Source organism: Crotalus tigris, unplaced genomic scaffold (genome assembly GCF_016545835.1).
Source record: "Crotalus tigris isolate CLP2741 ecotype Arizona unplaced genomic scaffold, ASM1654583v1 scf7180000024285.889131, whole genome shotgun sequence".
NCBI lineage: Eukaryota > Metazoa > Chordata > Lepidosauria > Squamata > Viperidae > Crotalus > Crotalus tigris.
This window is the reverse complement of record NW_024100458.1, coordinates 759026-781630: the sequence shown is the minus strand read 5'-3', so window position 1 is coordinate 781630 and position 22605 is coordinate 759026. Positions and strand designations below refer to the sequence as shown.

At 39.5% G+C, this 22605-nt stretch overlaps 1 protein-coding gene across 1 annotated transcript in view; it reads right to left on the bottom strand.

The window, feature by feature from the left end:
• Window positions 1-1270: 1270 nt before the first annotated feature.
• Window positions 1271-22605, bottom strand: part of SPINT1 (serine peptidase inhibitor, Kunitz type 1) — a 34925-nt gene continuing 13590 nt past the window's right edge. The window contains exons 2-10 of the mRNA XM_039323835.1: window positions 16468-16622; window positions 14112-14247; window positions 11610-11780; window positions 10039-10065; window positions 9327-9452; window positions 8325-8372; window positions 5432-5602; window positions 4486-4542; window positions 1271-3827 (exon numbers count right to left, since the gene is read on the bottom strand). Of these exons, the coding sequence (XP_039179769.1) occupies window positions 3619-3827; window positions 4486-4542; window positions 5432-5602; window positions 8325-8372; window positions 9327-9452; window positions 10039-10065; window positions 11610-11780; window positions 14112-14247; window positions 16468-16622 (1100 nt within the window). The 3' untranslated portion in view covers window positions 1271-3618. The remainder of the gene's footprint in view (window positions 3828-4485; window positions 4543-5431; window positions 5603-8324; window positions 8373-9326; window positions 9453-10038; window positions 10066-11609; window positions 11781-14111; window positions 14248-16467; window positions 16623-22605) is intronic.

Sequence of the window (22605 nt, the reverse complement as noted above, 5' to 3'; positions counted from 1 at the left end):
CAATTTTTTCCCCCACTGTCACTCTGCCTAACAACTAATTCCTACAACACTGTCAAATTGTCAAGCTGTATTACTATTATTCTCATCTTTCCTATTACGTATCCTTATCTTCTTATGACTGTAACTTTGTTGTTTGTATCTTACAATTTATATTGTTTAGTAGCCTAGTATGATTTATGTTGTTTGTTTAGCTAGTATTCTGACTATCACTAAGTGTTGCATCTTATGATTTATGATGAAGTGTTGTATTTTATGATTTATGATGGAATGTATTTTTATGTTGTTTATGATCATGATTTATCACTATTACTTGTATGTACACTGTCTGAGAGCTTATGCACTGGAGACAAATTCCTTGTGTGTCCAACCACACTTGACCAATAAAGAATTCTGATTAAATTTGCTTTTTTGAATGCTCTGGTTTCAACTTCTGTGGACCTGAGCGGGGGAGGGGGGGGCTGGAGTCCCTCAAGCATACTAATATTTTCCTCTTATTTCTCCATGGTTTTGTGTCAGTTCCCATTGTTTCAGAACCCTACAAGTTTGTATTAGGCAGAATCTGCAATCCTATTCAAATTCAACTTTATACTAGTTGAGTAAACTATGGTTCTGCAGTCTTTTTTTGGTAGTTTTTCAAAGATATCTGACTGGCCATTGCAACAATAGAAGAATAGACTAAATACAACTTTTGTTCTAATCAGCCAGGTTCTTATTATCACAATAAGCTATATTAAATGGTACTTACTTCTCTGTAGACCCAGATAAGATTGCACTGTGACTTACATATTTATAACACAACATCAAGGCCCCCAAGCAATGGTGAATTCCACAAAAAGAATGATAGCGGAAAAATACTAAAGGATGTTTATGAGGGAAGTAAAATGAATCAGTTTTTTACCCACTGGTCACTGATTAATATAATTTGCATTATAATTATCTATAGACAGCCATTTCATTAATGGTGAATGCTTTCTGCTTCTTATGCTCCTAATTCCAAACTAGTCCAACCAGCTGAAATCACATGTTCCCTTCCCTTCTTCAGTATTTTGTCCCAATGTACAGGAAATGCTCTCCAACCCACAGTTTCTCAAGCCTAATTTTCAACCTATTGATGTTGATATGCCATTGTACCATAGAGTTACTAAAGGCTTGTTTCTTGAATTATGAAAAATCTGGGGCATCTTCCTTTCTCTGAACACAGGGATATCAGCAAGCCTTTTCCAAGCTGGCAAGGAATATCCTGGGGAAAAAAATTGATCAGGCAAGCAAGTTGTAAAGAAAATATTTTATTAAAAATTTCACTGTCAGAGAGGAAATTGAGAATTTAAGGGCTCAGAAAGCAATGAAGAGGTACAGAAAAGGCAGAGCTGACAACTGTATCAACATGGAATAATGAGGCCAACTGCAAAGCACAATGAGTAATCTCTTGTCTCCTCCCTGTAAGGCACAATGACCAGGTCTGTCATTTCCTTCCCCACCCCAATTTGCAATTTCTCACAGATGCTCAGCCAGTCCCGTACTTGAGGTGGTTTGGCCCTTGGAGCAATAAACAGCTGCCTTCTCATCAGATAATTCCCTAATAATCATTTCTCCTGTTCATTTTGCTGATGACTCTTCAGCTCAGCCAGCAGAGATTTACATCCAAGCAAAGAATCCTTATATACAGTACAACAATAAAACAAAATCTCATAATATCTACCAAAAAAAAGAATAAACAAAATAATTATCTCCTCATTCATATCACTGAGTATATCCAAAAGTTATGTACAACTTCATACAGAATGGATAGGAGTATACTCGCTGGCTTCACAGGCTAACCTTCTGTGCTATATAGACAGAGAGGAAGATGATTCAAATTCAAAAGCAAGATTTGGATTTAAAATTAATATTCAGCTTTGCTATTGGATTCCCCAAGGTCAGGCAAGAGCTGGGCAATCCACTATAATACAAGCCAATTACAGGTCATTCTATCATATATTGCACCACTGTGAAATACTTCCTCCCCTTTAGCTCCTGGGAAAATTCAGTGCCCTCAGAAATGTTCGAAGTCACATGTAAACTTGCCAGAATGATGGGAGTGATCCACCTAATGACCCCAAAGCACAAGCCCTTATTGAAACAGCCTTCCTTCCACACATAAGCAAACACGTACAACTCAGGGGAGTTTTCTTAGAGACATGCATCCTCCAATGAGCAGAAATTGAGGTAAAGCCTGATTAACTATTTTTTGAGGAAGTTTTTGAAGAGAGATGGAGAATTTATTTCAGGCATCTCTATCCATAAAATGAACTCAGAAGTCAGCCATAACTGTAAATTATCAGATGCCATAAAATGTAAGACATCAATTTTCAAACTGGGGTGTAGGTCATAGTAGGAATAGGAAAGGGATAAAAAATAGCTTACATCAACAAACAGGAAGGTCAATGAAAACATCACAGGCATCAACCTATATATTTCATATAATCTATTTGTGGAAAATTGGGACAAACCTATATTCTATCTTTATAAAGTGTGGGCAACACCTGCTTTCTCTATATTTAAGTAGGGCTGTGCAAGAAGCAGAGTCTGCCAACTTTCATGACTCTCCTTTTTTCCAAGGATCTTGTGAAAATTAGCTCTGAAGAAAAGCTAATTTCGAAAATGTCCCTATGTAATTACATTATTTAACTACTTAAAGAGATTGTATAGTTGAAGACGAATTATAAAATGAGGAATATCCTCTTTTTCTGTCACAATTTGATTCTAAAAATAAATAGATATGAAGAACTCAAAACAGTATTGTAACATTAAACTAGAAATGATAACTAGAAGATAGGAACAGAGGGGAAATCCAGAAGAGAAAGGCAGAGCCAGATTTTTCAGTCATGACCTAATTTCTATTTCCTCTTACATGCATTCAGATCAAACCACGATTTGCCTGTTTTCCATTTAGCATTAATCTAGGTATTTGGCATAGATGAGATGAGCTCAGGCCCCAGCCTAGACATTAACAGATTTGCGAAAAGGACACCACTTTTACTTAATTAGTCCATCAAAATATTTCATCAAAATGCAAGTTTAAAAACTGTATCACTTTATGTACCAGTTAAAACACAGGGAGAGTGGCTTTAAGGCAGCATTAGGTTTTAAACAGAAAGAAATAGGAAGAAGTAAGGAATGTTCTATGTGTTTCTCTCTGTCTGTCTATCTCTCTCTCTTTCTCTCTCTTTCTCTCTCTCTCTCTCTCTCTCTCTCTCTCACACACACACACACACAAAGACAAAGAAATGTAGGGTTCAATGGGTTTGTGGGAAGAAGAATCCCATTCACTATGGCTCCTTCAATAGATATAGCAAGTCCTTACACTTAAAATAACCTTCATTATAGAACTCAGGGAAATATGAACTCAAAAAAAGTCAATGTACTGTCAGAGGAGGCTAATCTTCTGATCACTCCTTGCCCTTAGAAACTATCACAGGATCAGGACAGGTAGAGTTTGTAAGCAGCTAATGGATAGTCTAAGGAAACATGGAAAAAGGAAGGAAAAATCCTTCAGTAGATCCTCTCCCCCACATACACAAGCATGACAAGCAGTTGATAAGACTGTCCTTCCCAGAAATGGAGGATAATTTTACAGAATCAGATGGGCTTTGTGGTGCTGTTGTATACCAGATGTTCTGTGTCTTCAGCCGTCGATAAGACAGAAGAAAGAGTGGAATTAGCCACAGTAGGGGGCTGACGACGTCTTCGATAAGTTTTTCGCTTCTTTAGGAAGAAGTAACCAAGGACTACCGACACTATCATGATGCAGACACCGAGGAGCACAGCAATGGTCACTTCAAAAGCACCTATGAGAGGTGGAGAAGGAGTGGGAGATGGAGAGAGAAATCATGATTATACTGAAATTGTCGGAATGCTTTGTTATGCAAAAATTTCAAGACACATTTTTGCTTTACGAAGGCTCCCAATCCATTCAGAAACAAAGGAAACACCTATGTTTCTAGGACTCTTCCTTAAAAGATGCTAGTACAGGATCAGCCTAAATCCAGCTCTAGGTCACCTTAAGAAAACTATAATTATAATGTAACTTTCTCAGATATGCATACCTGCTGACGTGATTTTGACGAACAAACTGGGAGTGGAAATGCTAGTCTTAATTCAGGTTCTAAACGTTGCTGCCCTTTAGTATCAAAATTATACCAATTATACCACAAAAACAAAACAAAAAAATGCTCTGGTGGCAGGGAAAATTATTAGAATTCTTAAGCCAGTATTTTTTATGGGAGCAAAAGTGCAAGTTTTGTAACATCTAATTTTCCCATTTTCTATGGTTTTTGTTCTTTTGTGGTATATACTTTGTTATCAGTAAAATAAATCATTTTATTTAGAAGTACGTCATACTTCTTTCCACCACCCAAAAATGTAATGCAAGTTGCTATTAAGAATAAAGATTGTAGCAAGCAGAAGAAAAGGGATTCAAGAGTTATTTTGAATGTCATTACATACTTAAACTGGCTTGTTGATATTCGAATCCTCTCCATCTCTCCCCAATCATATCTTCCTCTATATTAAAAGAAAATACAGGATTATGTAACAATGTTCAGAATAATGGAAACAACAATGTACTGATAATATTAAGTTACTAGTAGTTACTATTAAGTAACCATCCCCAGGAGGGCAGGACGGGAGCCAAGGATGCCATTATGCCCAGAGATGATTATTTATTAGTTATTTAATTAATTTATTTGTATCCCGCCTTTATTATTCTTACAGGTAACTCAAGGTGGCGAACACATCCAACACACTTCCTCCTCCTATTTTCCCCACAACCACCACCCTGTTAGGTGAGCTGGGCTGTGTGTGTGTGTGTGTGTGTGTGTGTGTGTGTGTGTGTGTGTGAGACTGGCCAAGGTCACCCAGCTGGCTTTCATGGCTAAGGCGGGACTTCAACTCACAGTCTCCAGCTTCCCTTCACCACTACACCAAACTGGTTCTCATAATAATCAAATTTATATAGCCACTTATTTCCTCCCAAGGTTATTCTGCAAAGCAGACAACAATAAATTAAAAACAGCCAATATAAAATTGATAAATTCTAAATGATCACAGTAATAAATATCATAAAAACAAAAATAATAATCCTGGGTGGATAAAAATGGCATCCTCAACAGTTGAGCCAACAGGACAGATCTCTCGTCCCCTGAAAGCCCCAGGCCTGGCAGGATCACCAGGTCTTGAGGGCTTTACAGAAAGTCAAAATGGAGACATCATTTCTCCTGATGTCTTACTAGGCTTCTGGCCCACTTGACTAATTTTTTTTTATTAATGTAATTAAATAAAAACTAGCATGCTGCAAAATAAAGCACCAGCCTCTAGCAACAATACTACTGAGTGCTGTAGAGGTCCCACTATAATGATTTAAAAAAAAAATCTTTTAAGATTTTCTTCTTACTTGTGACACCTCCACATAATTTCATACATGTTTCTTCCTGCTCAAAATTATTTTTGTTGCCTTCACAGCCTCCATAAGTGAAGCGACCACACTTCTCAGTCAAAGGGTTGTAGTACCAGCGAGATAGACTTCCTTCACACGGTCCAGTATCTGGCACATCCACACAATAAGCTACCAGAAAGGAACAAGGAATATTGTTAGCTATTAATTAATTGTATTATACTGACCTATCATGATTAAATATTAGATAAAGCCATTAGCACTCAGAGAATTGGTCTACTGCCTATGTAGCACAGCTAGCTTTTTTTTAAAACTTAAAATGTATTACAGGTAGGCCAGTGGTGGCGAACCTATGGCACGCATGCCAGAGGTGGCACTCAGAACCCTCTCTGTGGGCACGCACGCCATGCCCTGGAGATGGCAACCGTCCCTCTTCAATCAGCCTCCCGCTAACTCGTCAGGGTCCCACATGGCCGGATGCATCCCAGCACCCATGCGCTCGCCGGCCTCTGTGTGCAGGGGCCGATGGTGTCAGGCAGCAGCCGCCCCGGATCCTGACTTGCCTTGCCCTGTGACAATGGCACCTGTGCCCTGCCTTGCCTCACCTTGCCTTGCCTCACCCTGCAGGACGAGCCTCCTGCCCACCGCCCCACCTGCCAGAGATCTCTTGATCTCCTCCAACCCTGCCCGGCCCCCACAGGTATTCCTCCCCAAGAGCAACATCGAGGTGATCACGCCCACCTTGGTCACACCCACCCAATCTGCCATGACCACCACACCCACACCCACCCAGCGATAAATAAGTGGGTTTTAGGTTGCAGTTTGGGCACTCGGGCACTAAAAGGTTCGCCATCACTGCTCTAAAATTTACAGTTTAGAGAAATACTTTACCTTGCACCATTGTTATAATGGTTATTTTTCTTTTGCAACTGTTAGCTAACCCTAACATTACAGGATAAAGGCCAATAGCAAACATTCAGGGAACATTCCATCTTTTTATACAACTTACCCAATATTTTAAAAATTATAATAACAATGTGTCAAACCCCTCCAATGTATTTGTCTGCATATTATTGCTTTATTATTGTTTTGCCTGTGTATTCCTTTCCAAGGTCTGCCATTCTGATGGGAGTGGGGCTGCTTGCCTGGGAAATGTATTTGCCTGGCTCTGCTCTGTCCTCTCTGAAACGTCCTCCCTTCATGTGAAAGGAATGTGGCCTGAAAACATCTGCTTTATCTCCAGACAACGAAGCCTGGACCATTGGGAAACAAAAGCGAGAGAGACCTTGAGATGGGCGCTAAATCACCAGGCTCTCAAAACAGCCTGGCACCTGTGGATTGGCTGGATTTCAATCGGACAGTGGACACTGGGGGGAGGAGTCCTGAATGGGCATTATGATGTAACCTTTCGCATACAAATTTTTCGCATACAAATTTTTGCTTTGCTCTATTGCTATCACTAACTCTCAATAAAAGTTCCTTTTGAAACAATGCCCGTTTCAAGTGTTCTACTTTCTTGGGAGATCTAGTTGAGGCAAACCTTTACATAATGATTAACGCTATTACAAAGTGACATGGTTTCATGCTTTCATTCACTGTGTTTATGTGACAAACACTGCACTCCCCTCTGGCAAGTATGGTGAGCCCCAGACGGCCTTTGGGGCTTATGAACTAGAAAAGAAGCTAGGGAATGTCTGAGGGCTACCAAGTCATTTCCAGGTGCTAGATGGACATTTCTTCATGACCTCTCTAACACCAGAATTCACACTTGAGGTTTCACACAGACTTTCTGAAGTCTTGGCCAGGACACATCCTGATTACAACTAACAGAGCCAACAACAATAACAATAATAAAGTTGGAAGGGACCTTTGAGGTCATCTAGTCCAACCCCCTGCTCAGGCAGGAAACCCTATACCATTTCGGACAGATGGCTGTCCAGTCTCTTCTTAAAAACTTCCAGTGTTGGAGCATTCACTGCTTCTGGAGACAGGTTGTTCCACTGGTTAATTGTTCTGTCAGGAAGTTTTCCTTAGTTCTAGGTTGCTTCTCTCCTTGATTAGTTTCCATCCATTGCTTCTTGTCTTGCCTTCAGGCGCTTTGGAAAATAGCCTGACTCCCTCTTCTTTGTGGCAGCTCCTGAGATATGGAAAACTGCTATTATGTCCCCCATCCTTTTCGTTAAACTAGACATACCCAATTCCAGCAACCGTTCCTTATATGTTTTAGCCTCCAGTCCCCTAATCATCTTTGTTTCTCTTCTCTGTACTCTTTCCAGAGCAGACATGTCAAACTCTCAATGTTACATGATGTCACGTGATGTATCGGAGCTTTTTCCCCATTGCCGGCAATGGGGTGTGTGCAGTTTCCTTGTGACGCGTCCGGACTACGGGCTGGCAGTTTGACACCTGTCCTAGAGTATAAGCTAAACTAAAATGAATATAAGCTTAACGGTAACTATGGATTGTTATTATGCTTTTATAACAAGTTCTACTTACTGCAGCTTACACAAGACTGCCACAAGCAAATTTACTACATGCCCATGTTTATACTATATTTGACTTTACAGTTCCACATTTTTTTTGTCTTTAATCATTTTGACTATCAAATTGTGCTACTTAAAGCAGATCTGTGTTTATAGAAAGAAACATTTGACTGTTGGAAATAGACAACTGAGGATATCTGTTGATGTGACCATTTCCCAATAATCAGTTATTCAAGATTATACTCAAGATTATACTCAGAGTAGTTAATTCTTTAACAGAATCCATTCAAATTCTACCTGATTGCAGACATCTACTTCAATTATATTTGGAAGAAGCAAGCGTAGATTTTTTTAAATGTGTTAAAATTTGTTTCAAGTGTAATCCTTCATGCATTTTATAATATACTTACTTCTGTCAGTAATATTGATTTTCTGTAACTTATTGAATCCTTGAATATCTGAAAGAGACAAAGAGCAGAATGCAGAATGCTTACAGACAGGCTTTTTATTTGAAAATGGAAATAATTCTTATGGTGTATGTCATAAACTAAGTGACATATTTTAAAAACATTTTTGTCTTCTCATTTTTTTAATTCCACTCTGCCTCTGTTTCTTAGTAAACCTCATTTACTAATCTGTTTTAATTTAGTGTTAACTAGGCATAGTTAACACTAAAATTTAAAACAATATTAAACAATATTTGAGGCCAATCAATCCAAGGACTATGTAAGAAAAGAGAAGTTTTGTAATAAAAATAAATGATGCCAATGTAAATATTCTCTTTTATTTTACAGATCATTAATTTGCTCTTTTGTTTTGCATAATAAACAGATTAAGTTTTGTTTAGAACAGAAAGCTATGCATGACACTGGGGTGCAATTATATACACATTAAAAACAGCTGTTTAAATTCAATATAAGCTATTCTGACCTCTTAGGAAGCTCTCCAACCTTATCAGATTTGCTTTGAGCTAAAAACAATCCTATTTTAATCTCAAACCTGAGCCTTACTTACAGCTTCTCTTCAACTTAAAACATTTCAAATGTTTGTGTTTGTGTGTGTACATATACACATACACACACACATACATACATACACACACATACATGCAGGCTATAGAAATTTACTATGTACTAAAATTTCCTTTTTGAATTTCCCAAGAGCTTTCTCTATTATCTTCTCACAGGACAATCAAGAGGCCAGATCAGACCAAAGGCCTATCCAACAACAGCCCAACTGCATTCTCACAATAGCCTTTAGATGCCCATCAAAAATTCAACAGAAAAATGTAAGTCGTATGTTTGGGGTAGGCTTAAATTTAATTTGTTGTAGTGAACACAGTTGGACTCAGTGGCCTTCAATACCATCTCTTTTTTTATTAATCTAAGACAGTTCAAGGATGACCAACTTACACGAATCACAAAATTTCTCATCTGACCCATCTCGACAATCTGGAGTTTCGTCACATTCTAGAACTCTGTCAATGCAGCAGCCATCTTCACATTTGAAATAGAAGGGCAGGCAATCTCCATTGCACGCTGTATGAGAAACATAGATTAGTTCTCAAGGGCTCTCAGCAAAGATGGTTTATCTTTGTGACATTCAGATAAAAAGATGTTTTCCTTCCTTGGGCATAGCAGAAATAGAATATAGGCAGTCCTCAATTTCCAACAGTTCATTTAGTGACCATTACAACAGCACTGAAAAAAGTGACTCATGTTTTTCACACTTGCGACTGTTGCTTGGCAACTCTCATATTTATGATGGTTGCAGTGCTCCAGGATCATACTGAATCTTTTGTGAGTCTAACAAACAAAGTTAAGAGGAAGCCAGATTCACTTAACAATTCTGTTACTAACTTATCGACTGCAGTGATTCACTTAACAACTGTGGTGAGAAAGTTCATAAGATAGGGCAAAACTCACTTAACTGTCTCACTTAGCCACAGAAATTTTGGGCTCAATTGTGGATGTAAGTCGAGTAGTACTTGTAGAAAAGTACTAGGAAGTGCTTCACTGCAATGCTACAAAAGCATAGAGTAAGAAACCAACAACCAAAGATGTACCACTAAGCCTCATGTCACTAAGGATGGATGCTATCATGGAAAACTACAGAAGAACTTACTTGGTTCTTGACGTTTTTCAACAGCACCTGAAAAAAAGGAAATCGGGGTAAAGTACTGTCCTTTCAAGAATCAGTTTTTCAAATAGCTCTCACTGAAACATTCAATCCAACCACTTTACCAATTCAGTTTTTTTTAAAATAATAATAATAATAAGGGATTGGAGAATTGCCAGCCCAGAAACTACAAATCGTGTCCCTTATATACTTTTCTGGTATGCACTTAACATGTATAGAAGCCGCTTAAAATTATTTATGCAACACATAGAAACACAATAGAGGCAATATTTGTCATTCAGACAAATGCCAATCATATGCTTCCCTCTACTGGCATAAAGACGAAGTATTCCAGATTTCATAGCCTGGCTCAGCCTTCTTCAACCTGATAATGCCCTCCAGATGTTGAATGATGTTAATAGTTGTTTCCCAACCTGGCTAATTGGGAATTTATGTGAGTTTTAGCCCCCACAAGCCATAAAAAGCCTCTCTTTTTCTGTTTCTCTGACTCAGATGTATACAAACTGAGTTCACAAACAAACTATGTATTGGAAAGCATGTTTTTGTTGTTGTTATGAGTGATTTGGGGCACTGTGGTTTACTCAATAAATCATGATTAAAACATTAGAATGAAACCAGCCAAATCAGCTTAATTTGACTGAAAGTTATAAGAATCAGTAGTTTCAAAATAATTCTGAATTAATTAAGTTTCCCCACTTAAATCTCTAAAATAGAGAAACAATATCTTCTAACACAGGGCTTTTCAACCTTTTCATCCATTGTACCACTTTTAGGATATGGCAACATCCGAGTACCACCAGTCGCCTAGCAAGGTGTCAAAAACTTGATGACAAAAAAAAAAAAAAAAAGGAAAAAAGTGATGAAGTACAGGTAGTCCTTGACTTACAACAGTTTGCTTAGTGACTGTTTGAAGTTACAATGGCACTGAAAAAAGTGCCCCCCAAGCCACAGCCAAGCAAGACACCTGCCTGCCTACCCGGCAGCGCTCTTCTTCCTGTCCGAGGTTTTCATTGTTGTGAGCATTTCTGTTGAGACTGACAGTGGGGGTAGGGTGGGGGGTGTTTGGTTTTTATTTCCCCTGTCTGCTGGGTGGGTTGCAGCAGGTTTTGGTCACTTCACATGACCCTGGGACACTGTGACCGTCATAAATATGAATCAATTGCCAAGCATCTGAATGTAAATCACAAGACCCTGGAGATGCTACAACATTCCAGCTGATTGGCGCTTCTTCTGGGCTCAGCAGAAGCACCAGGATCCGCGCCGAGCTCCAGTTGGAGCCTGGCACTGATCCTGGCGCTTCCACTGAGCCCTGACAGCCCCAAAGAAGCGCCGATCAGCTGGAAAGCAGCACTGATCCTGGCGTTTCCGCTGAGCCCTGACAGCCCTGCAGCTCCAGCCATCTCTCGCTCAGGCTTGTGCGGTGCTGCCACCAGTTCAATTCATTCCCCTCCCCCGCTACCACTTTTCTAGGATGGTCGTGTACCACCTGCCAGGTGCAAATGTACCACAGGTGTACCCGTACCACTGGTTGAAAAGCCCTGTTCTAACAAACAAACCTTCCACTTTCTTGCAGGCAAGATTACATTCCTCTTTTCTGACATAATTGTTCTTGTTGGGATTGCAGCCACCAAAAATGAACTGTTGACACTGCTCCATTTCAGGATTGTAGTACCAACGATGGAAGGAACCTCGGCACCGTCCCACTTTATAAGGAGCCAAGCAATGATCTAGGAAGAACAAGGAAGGTGAATTCTCACAGTAAGGGTAAGAGAAGGCATAAATTATATCTAGTCTATTTTCCCAGATTTTACAGTGTTGCCAGTTGAAAGAAAGATGGGAGCAAGTAGTTGTCAAGGACTATTCTTCCAATAGAATCTCTAAATATATTTTAATAGCAAATACAAGATGTCAGCGCACCCAGAGATCTCTTCAGGTTATCTTACAGCAGAATGTTAAAAAGTCTATAGTATACAACACACCTACCCACCCACACACCCACACATTCATATTCTTCTTACAAATATAAAATAAATAAAGAAGTAATGGGTTCCATGCAAAAAACAAGGAAGAACATTTTAATAATAATAATAGTAAAGTTGGAACGGACCTTGGAGGTCAGCTAGTCCAACCCCCTGCTGTTGTTGTTTTTAAAATGATGGTGGGAGGAACTTTAATAATTCTAAGGAATAATTGCATTTTTCTTCGTGTATAAAGGCTCCTGCACTAAGATACCAATCCAATCTGCGTTATTTCAAGAGCATATCTGTCTATTTATTTGCTTATCTGCCTCTCTAACTCTATTCCGTATGTGGCTACGCTGGAGTCAGGAAAGGAGAGAGAACAAAGCAGGAAAGAATTACATACATCAGAGCCACTATCAGCATAACTGAATAGTTTCCTGAAAGAGAAGTTCAGATGCTCCAAGCACTTATGTCTTTGGCAGTCATTAATAAGTTACTGTGTAGAGTGCTGCCTGCACATTGTTCACATCTACCAACTTTTGCAAATCCCATATTTTAGGGAAAACAGAATGTTTTAGGCCAGTGATGGCGAACCTTTTAGAGACCGAGTGCCCAAACTACAACCCAAAACCCACTTATTTATCGCCGGGTGCCAGGTGGGCGTGGCTGACTGGGTGTGCGTGGCTGTGGTGGTCATAGCAGATTGTGTGTGTGTGGCCAAGGTAGGCATGGTCACGTTAATGTTGCTCATGGGGAGGGAAGCCTGTGGGGGGTGGGCAGGGTTGGGGGAGATCCAGGGGGTCTCTGGCAGGTGAGGCGGTAGGCAGGAGGCTCGTCCTGCGGGGTGAGGCAAGGCAGGGTGGGGTTGCCATTGCCATGGGGCAAGGCAAGGGCCAGGGCGGGTGTTCCCTGACACCATCGGACCCCACACACAGAGGCCAGCGAGCACATGGGGGCCGACAGTGTCCGTCAGCAGCTACAGCCTGCTGGCCCCACGACCAGCGCACTCTGGGGCTCCACAGCCTGCAACCAGCAGTTAAAAGAAGCCGCCTCTGAGCTGGATGGCTGGCTGACAGTTAAGGAGGTGATGCAGTGGGTCGTGCCCAGGAAAAGCATGCAAGACCAGGAGGGACGGGATGGGAGGGAAGGAAACCAGCCATGCTGGGATGTATCCGGCCACGTGGGATCTCGGTGAGTTAGCGGGAGGTTGGTTGAAGAGGGACAGTTGCCATCTCCAGGGCATGGCGCGCATGCCCACAGAGAGGGCTCTGAGTGTCACCTCTGGCACCCGTGCCATAGGTTCGCCACCACTGTTTTAGGCTTTTTAAAAATGGCATTAAGCATATTTTAGGGATTAATGTACAGTCTACATATTTTCTTCTTCAAAATGGTGGTAATCTATGGCACCGATTTTTAGTAAAATGATGTTGGGACCAGAAACCAGCAATAACATTATTAAAACTGTGAATAGCTTTGGGGCCACCTGTAGATTTTTCTTGTGTTACTAAAACATTGAAAAGCTAACAAGAGTATTAACTTTTTTTTAAAAAAGGAAAAGTTTACTATGCTTCATAAAAGCTCACTTTTATCGTCTCCATACTTGCACTCTATCAGAGTTCCCCAACCTTGTGGGGTTGGCAGCCCAGAGCAAAGTGAGGAAGGAAAGAAGGGATGGCTTTGTGGGAGGGATAAACGCATATGTGCGCACGAATACCCATTGCTTGTGCAAGTGGGGCCGTGAATGACTGCAATGATACTTGTGGCGATGCTCATGTGAGTGGGTCCACGCGCACCTGCAACGATGCTCACGGCAATGCTTGTGCTAATTGGGCCACTAACACCTGCAGCAATGCTCACGCAAGTGGGGCCACAATCACCTGTGATACTTGTGGTAACACTTGCATGAGTGGGGCTGTGCACGCACACATACACGCATATACCAACCAGCCACTCATGCCACCCAGTGGCCAATAGGCTGTGGCCCACAGGTTGGAGACCCCTGTCCTATATGACTCCTGAGTGTTTCTTGGCAATCTATAAATGCTAAATTGACACGTCTCGATTCCAGGCTAAAAGCTGCATCTACAAATGACTTACCTACAGTCTGTTCAGAATCAAGTACAGTGACAGTGATGTTGATGGAGTTTTGCTGATCCACAGTATCTGTTACGGTGAATTGGAAGATATAAATCCCCTCATTCAGATTCGAAAGCATCATAATATCATTCTCTTTCTGAAGATACAAGAAAAAAAAAATCAGAAATAAAAATGACCTAAGCAAAAAATCAGAAATAAAAATGACCTAAGTGTTTCCCTCACTTTAGAGTTTATCTAAGCAACTCTGAGGTTGCTTATCGTATTATACAGTCCCATCATGTATAAATATAAGGAGTTGCTAAATTCAGAATTCTTTGTAGCATAACCCCAGAATTATGTAGATGCTTTAGAATCGTTTAGGTTGTGCAATGGTTCATGAATCTCATGTTATTTCTCTGTATGCCACGCAATGTTACAAACTCTCAGTTAGCAAACAATTTGCAATCCAACAGAAGTTAAATAAAATGGCATTTTTTCCTCTATCTAACATTTAGGAAATGGGCTATTTCATAGCTTATCAAATACCTGTGAATGTTTTTTCTTTCTTCTAAATTGTCTTAATCATAAAACAAGCTCTACTACCATACAGTACAAAACAACAGAAGAGCAGTCTTTGTAGTGGCACATTCTCAATATTCAAGTTAGAAGAATAAATTAAAGCATTACTAAATGGTTATTTTGTAGTTTTTTAAGCTGATAATCTAAAAATCATTCGCAAAGGAATGTAACAAAATCATAACATTCAAAATCAATGTACTAAATCAGCTTTAAAAAAACCTCAACACACCTATCGTGATTAAACATATTGTTCATAACATGCAGCAGCTAAGTATAAAAGATCTCCAAAGTATATAGTTAGATTTAGAAATGAGTAATTTTTTTAAAAAAAATTGCTCTAATGTTTTTATGTATATAGATTTGATGTCCTGGATTTGCACAGCCTAGGCGAGCCCTTGAATAAGATATTTGATTTTGAATGAATGAATGAATGAATGAATGAATGAAATGAAACTAAGAACTATCTTATTCTCATCCCATCTTTGTACTTTGTACCTCTCCCAGTTATATAATATACTTGCTTACCTGGGAGAGGGACAAAAGCACTGCTTTGATGGAGAGCACTTGCCAGGAGATGGAAATGCCCAATACAATTATAATAAATTATTCATGCATTAGTCTTCATGTGTTTCAGTGTTGTGAGACGTCTTCATGTTACATACATTGTATTGTTCTATTCATGAACTCCCAGAAATAAGAATCTGTATTTAGATTAGATTTGATAGCTATATTAAATCATCTTTACAACTTTTAAAAGTTGATCTTTTCAGAACTACCAGACTCCAACTAAAAACAGAAATAACCCATTGTTCAACCCCATAGTGGTCATGATAATGACACTGATAATGTTTATGAAGAATTTCAGCTAAATTAGTCAGTCTATAAAAAGATCATCAACGGACACCTACATTCTTGAATTGGTTCAAGGCAAGGGAGCAAAATTAAAATGGTGAAAAGCTAGCCATATTTGTTAAGTACAAAAATGTACATCAGGGGTGTCAAACTCGCAACGTCATGTGAAGTGTTGCGACGTATTGCAACTTTTTTTCCATTGCTGACAATGGGATGGGCGCGGTTTCGGCATGATGCATCCAGCCCGCGGGCCAGCAGTTTGACACCCCTGATGTATATGATATGAGAAACCAGCAAGGAATTTCAGCGGATCTTACTGAAAGGTCCAAAAGGATCTGGAGGAATGAAGATAGCTTTACCTGTTAGATGGATGGAATGTATTATCAGAAAAAAAAGTCAAGTGTATCACATTCTCTGCTAAATGGCCATGCTAATTCCAAGGAATTAAAAAAATCTTCAAGTATTTTATAATCTCTATGCCAGTGGTTCTCAACCTTTTTAATGCCGTGACCCCCAACCGGTCGTAAGTCAATGACTACCAAACTGGTGCAGCACCGTTTGCAGAATGGGACTTTTGGCAGGCTCAGCAGGGCAGCCTGGACAATCCCTATTGGCTTTTGAAAGCCAATAGAATTAGACTCTATTCAAGAGAGTCTATTCTATTGGCTTTCAAAAGCCAATAGAATAAAAGGGAGTAGCACAGCTAAGGAAAAGGGGAAAAAAATGGCGGACTGCATTGTTTGGCAACCCCCGTGAAATGATCATTCAACCCCAAATGGGGTCCCGACCCACAGGTTGAGAACCACTGCTCTATGCTATCCTATTAATAATAATCTCTATGCTATCTTAATAACAATGTGAAGTTTAATTTTTTTTCTTATAATCCATATGGATTAAGTGGAGATTTTAAAAGTGCTACGGAAGGGAATCTTAGTAGTAGGCTTACCTCCATTACCACTGAGGAATCACCAGAAAGAAGACTCCATTCATAATTCACAATTCCATTATCATCAGTACTGTCTGAGCCATTCAATATTACTGGTTCATTACGGGGCTGGACTTTCACATCCATCCAAGCTTTAGGTTTAGGCGGCTGATCATCTAGTTTAAAAACAACAACAATCAGAATGCATTAATTTTTCAAAAATCTCATAGGACACAAACATCCACGTTGGCCAACTTGACAGAAAATAATACTATTGCAATTCAAGACAATGTTAACGGAATCAAATTAAACATCAGCCGCATTCTTGAGTTTCTCATGTGCTGTAAAAATACAAAACAACTTTGGGGCAGGGAGTGGGGCTTTCAGTTGAAAACAAGCTGATAAAATATTCAAAATATATAGAAGGACTCAACAAATCCCAACTTGGCTTGATACTACCTCCTTTTTCTTTTTAAAAAGACATTATCATGTGTTCAGATCAAAGCCATAAATTATAGTAAAGATGTAAGGGCTAGTGCTCTATGCGGACTATATGGATAAAGAAACGATACAAGCAGTTATTCAGAGCTTGGCAAAACAGATTTACTAGGTTCAAAGTAGGAAAATACAAAATTTTCTATGCATGGGAATAGCTTTTTAGGATGGTCCATCCCTGGACCAACAACCTGTACCATCCAGGCAAGGACTCCAAACATGCATATTCTGCGCAAAGGAGTTCTAGGATAGGAAACAGTGTGGTAAGGATAAGGCTATTAGCAATAGCTAGTGAGGTAAAGGGAAGAAAGGTATAATGACCAACAGGAAGAGACTGATAAGAAGAAAGATGAAGAAAGGGCAAAAAAAGCCTTGCCCATTCAACTTGTCTTGTAAGACCCCTGAGGTTTGCACCTTAGTTGAAACCTGAAACCAAAATATTCTGAGTTTTGACCCAGCTAAGCAATAACTTGTCCAGAATAGCTTGGTTGAACTTCTGGAAAATAATGTTTTTGTTTTGTATACAAAACAAAACACACATTTTCCAAAGCCCTAATTCAAAGCAAAGTAAACCATTCATTTGACCAGGCTTCAGGTTTGGTGTCATGACGAGACGGGCAAAAAAATTAACTGGAGCTCGGCTTCCTAGCCTGATTTCTCTCTGTCTGGAGACCCCAAGGGGTTGGAAAGTTGCCCTGGAGAGGCAACAAAGAAGAAGGGTAGCCTTGGGAGCTTGGAGCTGACGGCAATCGGCCCAAACAAACTAAGGAACCTCTTCAAACAGACAGAAGAAAGGCTGCCTGTAAATGCACAGGCAACCCAAGTCATAGACAATGGGGGGGGGAAGCAAAGAGCTAATTGTCAACAACGTGTGAGAACTGGGTGAGATTGTTTCTTTTTATTCCTTTTCCCTGTGAACTTGGAAATAGAAATCCCCTGATTGGAAAAAAATTCTAAAGCAAAGACCCTAGGAAAATTTGGGAAGAAGGCAGTTAAAAACGGTGAAAAACCTTAAATGGGGAAACGAAATTAAGGAATGCAAAAGAATATACAAAAATGGAATTGGGACCAATTTAAAGAAAATTTGGTTAACTCTTACAGCGTGGAAAAAAAATTCTTATCTAATTTCTGTGAGAAAGCAACTTCAAAAGAACTTTTTAAAACCTGGGTATTGACCAGCAGTTCTCAACCTGTGGGTTGCGACCCCTTTGGGGATCAAACAACCCTTTCACAGGGGTCGCCTAAGACCATCGGAAAACACATATTTCCGATGGTCTTAGGAACTGAGACATCACTCCTCTATCCGTCTCCACACGGCTTCGAGCTAGGGGCCGTTGCAGCGCTGGATTCGTTTCCGTCGAGCATCTCCTAAGGAAGGCTGCGCTGCTTCGTGGCCCTTTCCGCAGAGGAGGTTGAACTAAGCTCTGCCGGCGCTGTCGCCCTCTTGGCTCTCGCTCTCTCTCCCTCTCCCCGCCTGGGCGCTCTCTCCCTCTCCCCGCCTGGGCCTTCCTGCCCCCCCTCCCCAGCCAGCTGGAGCCGGGCAGGCCAGGGACTTTCGGAAGTGAGGCAAGGACAGGCAAGGCACGCTGAGCCCCGGGCACGGAGGGTAAGTGGGCGGCGTCGGTGTGCGCTTGGAGAGCCCTTAGGGTTGGGGGTCACCACAACATGAGGAACTGTATTAAAGGGTCGCGGCATTAGGAAGGTTGAGAACCACTGGTATAGACAATACAGTAAATAAGGACATCTAGTGGTGAAAAGAGATACTACAACAATACTAAAAGAAAACAAAAGATTGTTGTATTATTATTATTATTATTATTATTATTATTATTATTATTATTATTATTATTATTATTAATGTTGGAAGGGACCTTGGAGGTCATCTAGTCCAACCCTCTGCTCAGGCAGAAAACCCTATATCATTTCAGACAAATGGAGGGACATGATTTACAACCTGATTGGCATGCATTCCTATGGTATGGGAAAAATAAAATTTATAAATATTTTTTAAACCACTATATTAGAAATGCATTACTAACATGGGAAAAAATAAATTGTAAAATATATTTGAAAATTCCAGGATGGCTTTCAACAATGGAAGCATTTGTACATCCAAATTTAGTCAGTTTCGAGAAAATATGGACACATAAAGGTATTCTAAATTCTGAAGGGAATTTAAAATCTAAACAAGATATGGAAAATCAGGGTATTGATCTATCATGGTGGGCATATTTACAAATGCAAGTCAGATACAATAAAGATGTTAAATAGTACGCATTTTATAAAGAGCAGACCTTGTTTGATCACACATTATTAATCTCTGATGAGAAATTAATTAAGAAAATGTATAACTTTTTATTGAATTTAAAAATGGAAAATGAACAAATAAAAGAAACAATGATAACATGGTAAAGAATTTTAGATATAATATAAATTTAGAGAAATGGCAAAACCTGTGGGAAAGAAATTATAAATTGACAATATCAATCTCTTACAAAGAAAGCCTATATAAAATGTTCCATAGATGGCATTTGCCATCAGCAAGATTAGCAAAAATGTTGAAAAATATGTCAGATAGATGTTGGAAATGTAAATGCAAATCAGATATCTATTTTCATGTATGATGGACATGCGTTAAAGCAAAGAGATATTGGTCAAAAATACTTACTTGGCTAAAAAAGATGTTGGAAAAACATGTAGATTTTAAACCTGAACTTTTTTTATTAGGTATAATGCCAGAAAAGAATGATAAACAAAGTATATACTTGATTTTACATGTGATAAAAGCGGCAAGAATCATATTCGCACAATATTGGAAAAATGAAGCAATACCACCAAAGAAAGAAATAATTAAAAAAATACTAGATTGTACGGAAATGGACAGACTTAGGTTGAAAGAAAAAGAAGAAACAGAATACTATCAAACTTAGGACTTATTTTATCAATGGCTGGAGAAAAGAATAAAGGATTAGGGATTAAACCTGTATTAGTGAATGATAAACTCAGACAACATGTTTGTTGAACAAGGAGAAACTTCCTGACACTTAGAACAATTAACCAGTGGAACAACCTGCCTCCAGAAGCAGTGAATGCTCCAACACTGGAAGTTTTTAAGAAGAGACTGGACAGCCATTTGTCTGAAATGGTATAGGGTTTCCTGCCTGAGCAGGGGGTTGGACTAGATGACCTCCAAGATCCCTTCCATCATCATCATCATCATCATCATCATTATTTACTATTGAATTCTATGAAAAAACCAATTAATAATTTAAAAAAAAAACATTTACTCAACCAAACATGTTTGGCTAGCACTAGCAACCTGCATGACACTGAGCCAAAGATGCAAATTAAAGCACAGATAGAACAAGTGGATGTCATCAGCTGTTTTCAAGTTGTCTCTAGGAAACATTTGGAAACAGTACTCTGAATAGTACTCTTGTTCCACCTCCTTTCCTATTAAACCCATGAGATCAATTTGTGGCAACCAGCTGTTCTCAGTGTTCAATAGGTAAACTTGACCAAATTAAGTTCCCTTATGTAGGTGCTCAATGTGCTACAAACCTGGAAGATCTGTGACCAGAATAATGCCTGCCAGAGAAGAACTTTTTATGCATAAGCACTTAACATCATTTAGTGATGTATCTTGTGACAAGAAATAAGATGAAAGAAAAAATATAAGTATGCCAAATAAAATAGCATAATATGATGGAACAAATGCTAAATCAGCTTTAATCAGGACATTCATTTTAATCATTTCACTTCCATCCCTGCTTCCTGGAGACTCTCTCTCTTTCCTTGTCTTTATTAAAAACTAACTGGATGTGGTGAAGGATACCAATTTTAAAAACAGAGAGAGGCTACATAGATTCCTCAGCAATGCTGTTATATCAAATTTGTGTCTTTTCTTGTTTCATTCTGTTTGAGCATAGGAAAAAAGAAATAAGATACTGAAACCTCAGTCTTGGATCCTATGAAGATACATATATATATGATGTGATATATGATACCACGTATTCAGTATATGAAGTTATGCACATTATCTACTTAAAACTGTTTAACCCATTTTTCTCCACAGAGATCTCAATGCCTCTTATATCCAAACACCTTGCCAAGGAATTTCTGTCAGTAGAGTAAGGCTACGATCAATCTCTCCCAGTCTCAAATGCCAACAGCCACTGGTTTCTGCCACACCCATCCTCATTTTTTGCCTCCCACCTTGTTGATTTATACCAGTTGAAAAGATTAATGGGAAGTTCAACCTAAGGAATTCAAGTTCTAAGGCAGTCTCGTCACCACTTAACGCAGAGCTGAAGCATTTTGATCACTTGACTATGAAGACAATATGATCATAAGTGTGAGGTTCAGTCGTAAGTCATTTTGTTTGGCACCACTGCACCATTGTAACTTTGAACGGTCATTAAACAATAGCAATAGCACTTATACCCATATACCACTTCACAATTCTTTACAGCCCTCTCTAAGCATTTTACAGAGTCAGTATGTTGCCCACAACAATCTGGGTCCTCATTTTACCAATCTGGGAAGGGTGAAAGGCTGAGTCAGCCTTGAGCCGATGAGGATTAAACTGCTGGCAGTCAACAGAATTAGCCTGCAATACTGCATTCTAACCACTACATCACCACAGCTCTTATGGTTGTTAGTTGAGGATAGTTGTAAGTTTAGGATGGTAGTAAGTTGAGGATGGTTGTAAGTTGAGGATTGCCTGAAAATAATTACACTCATGCTAGAAATCTAGATAAGAACCAAACAATCTGACTTATATAAAGTATTATCAAATTGTAGGATAATTATTAGTTCCCTATAAATCAAACTTGCTCAGGCTGTTTCAAGAGCTAAACAGTATGACTCTGATCATATTTATGGAGGTTTTGGTAGGATTACTATGACAAGCACAATTACTTGGCATTTGTATTGATCCTCTCTTGGAGAATTGTTTCCTAGAATGCATTTTTGGTAGATTTGAGGCATCAAATAGCACTCCTGCTAGGAAAGCTGTGCCCCATCCTGATGAGCAAGTGCTAAGCTTTGATGTCACCTCTGTCTGGAACACACTGCAGAAAGTTAACATTCGGAAAGCAGCTGGCCCAGATAACATACCTGGACGTGTCCTCAGGGAATGCGCAAAGGAGCTAGCTTGTGTTCTCACAGATATTTTCAACCTCTCATTGCAGCAGGCAGTGGTCCCATCGTGTTTTAAGTGGTCCCATCATCTTGCCAGTGCCCAAAAAAGTCCACAATTACAGGCCTCAATGATTACCACCCGGTTGCACTGACATCCACTATTATGAAATACTTTGAGAAGCTGATAAAGGACATTATTGTATCTAGCCTCCTGCCAGCATTTGACCCGCTTCAGTTTGCCTACTGACCAAATCACTCTACGGCGGACACTATTTCTTCCGTTCTCCATCTGAGCTTGAAACACTTAGAGGAAAGAAATACTCATGTGCGTTTGTTGTTTGTCGACTTCAGTTTGGCGTTTAACACAATCATTTCCCAGCATCTAGTAGATAAACTGGGCCTTTTAGGCTTAAACACTCCTTTGTGCAACTGGATTCTTGATTTTCTTACCAACAGGCCCCAATATGTGCGAGTTGGAACAAATACCTCTAATACCATTTTCTTGAGCACAGGTTCTCCTCA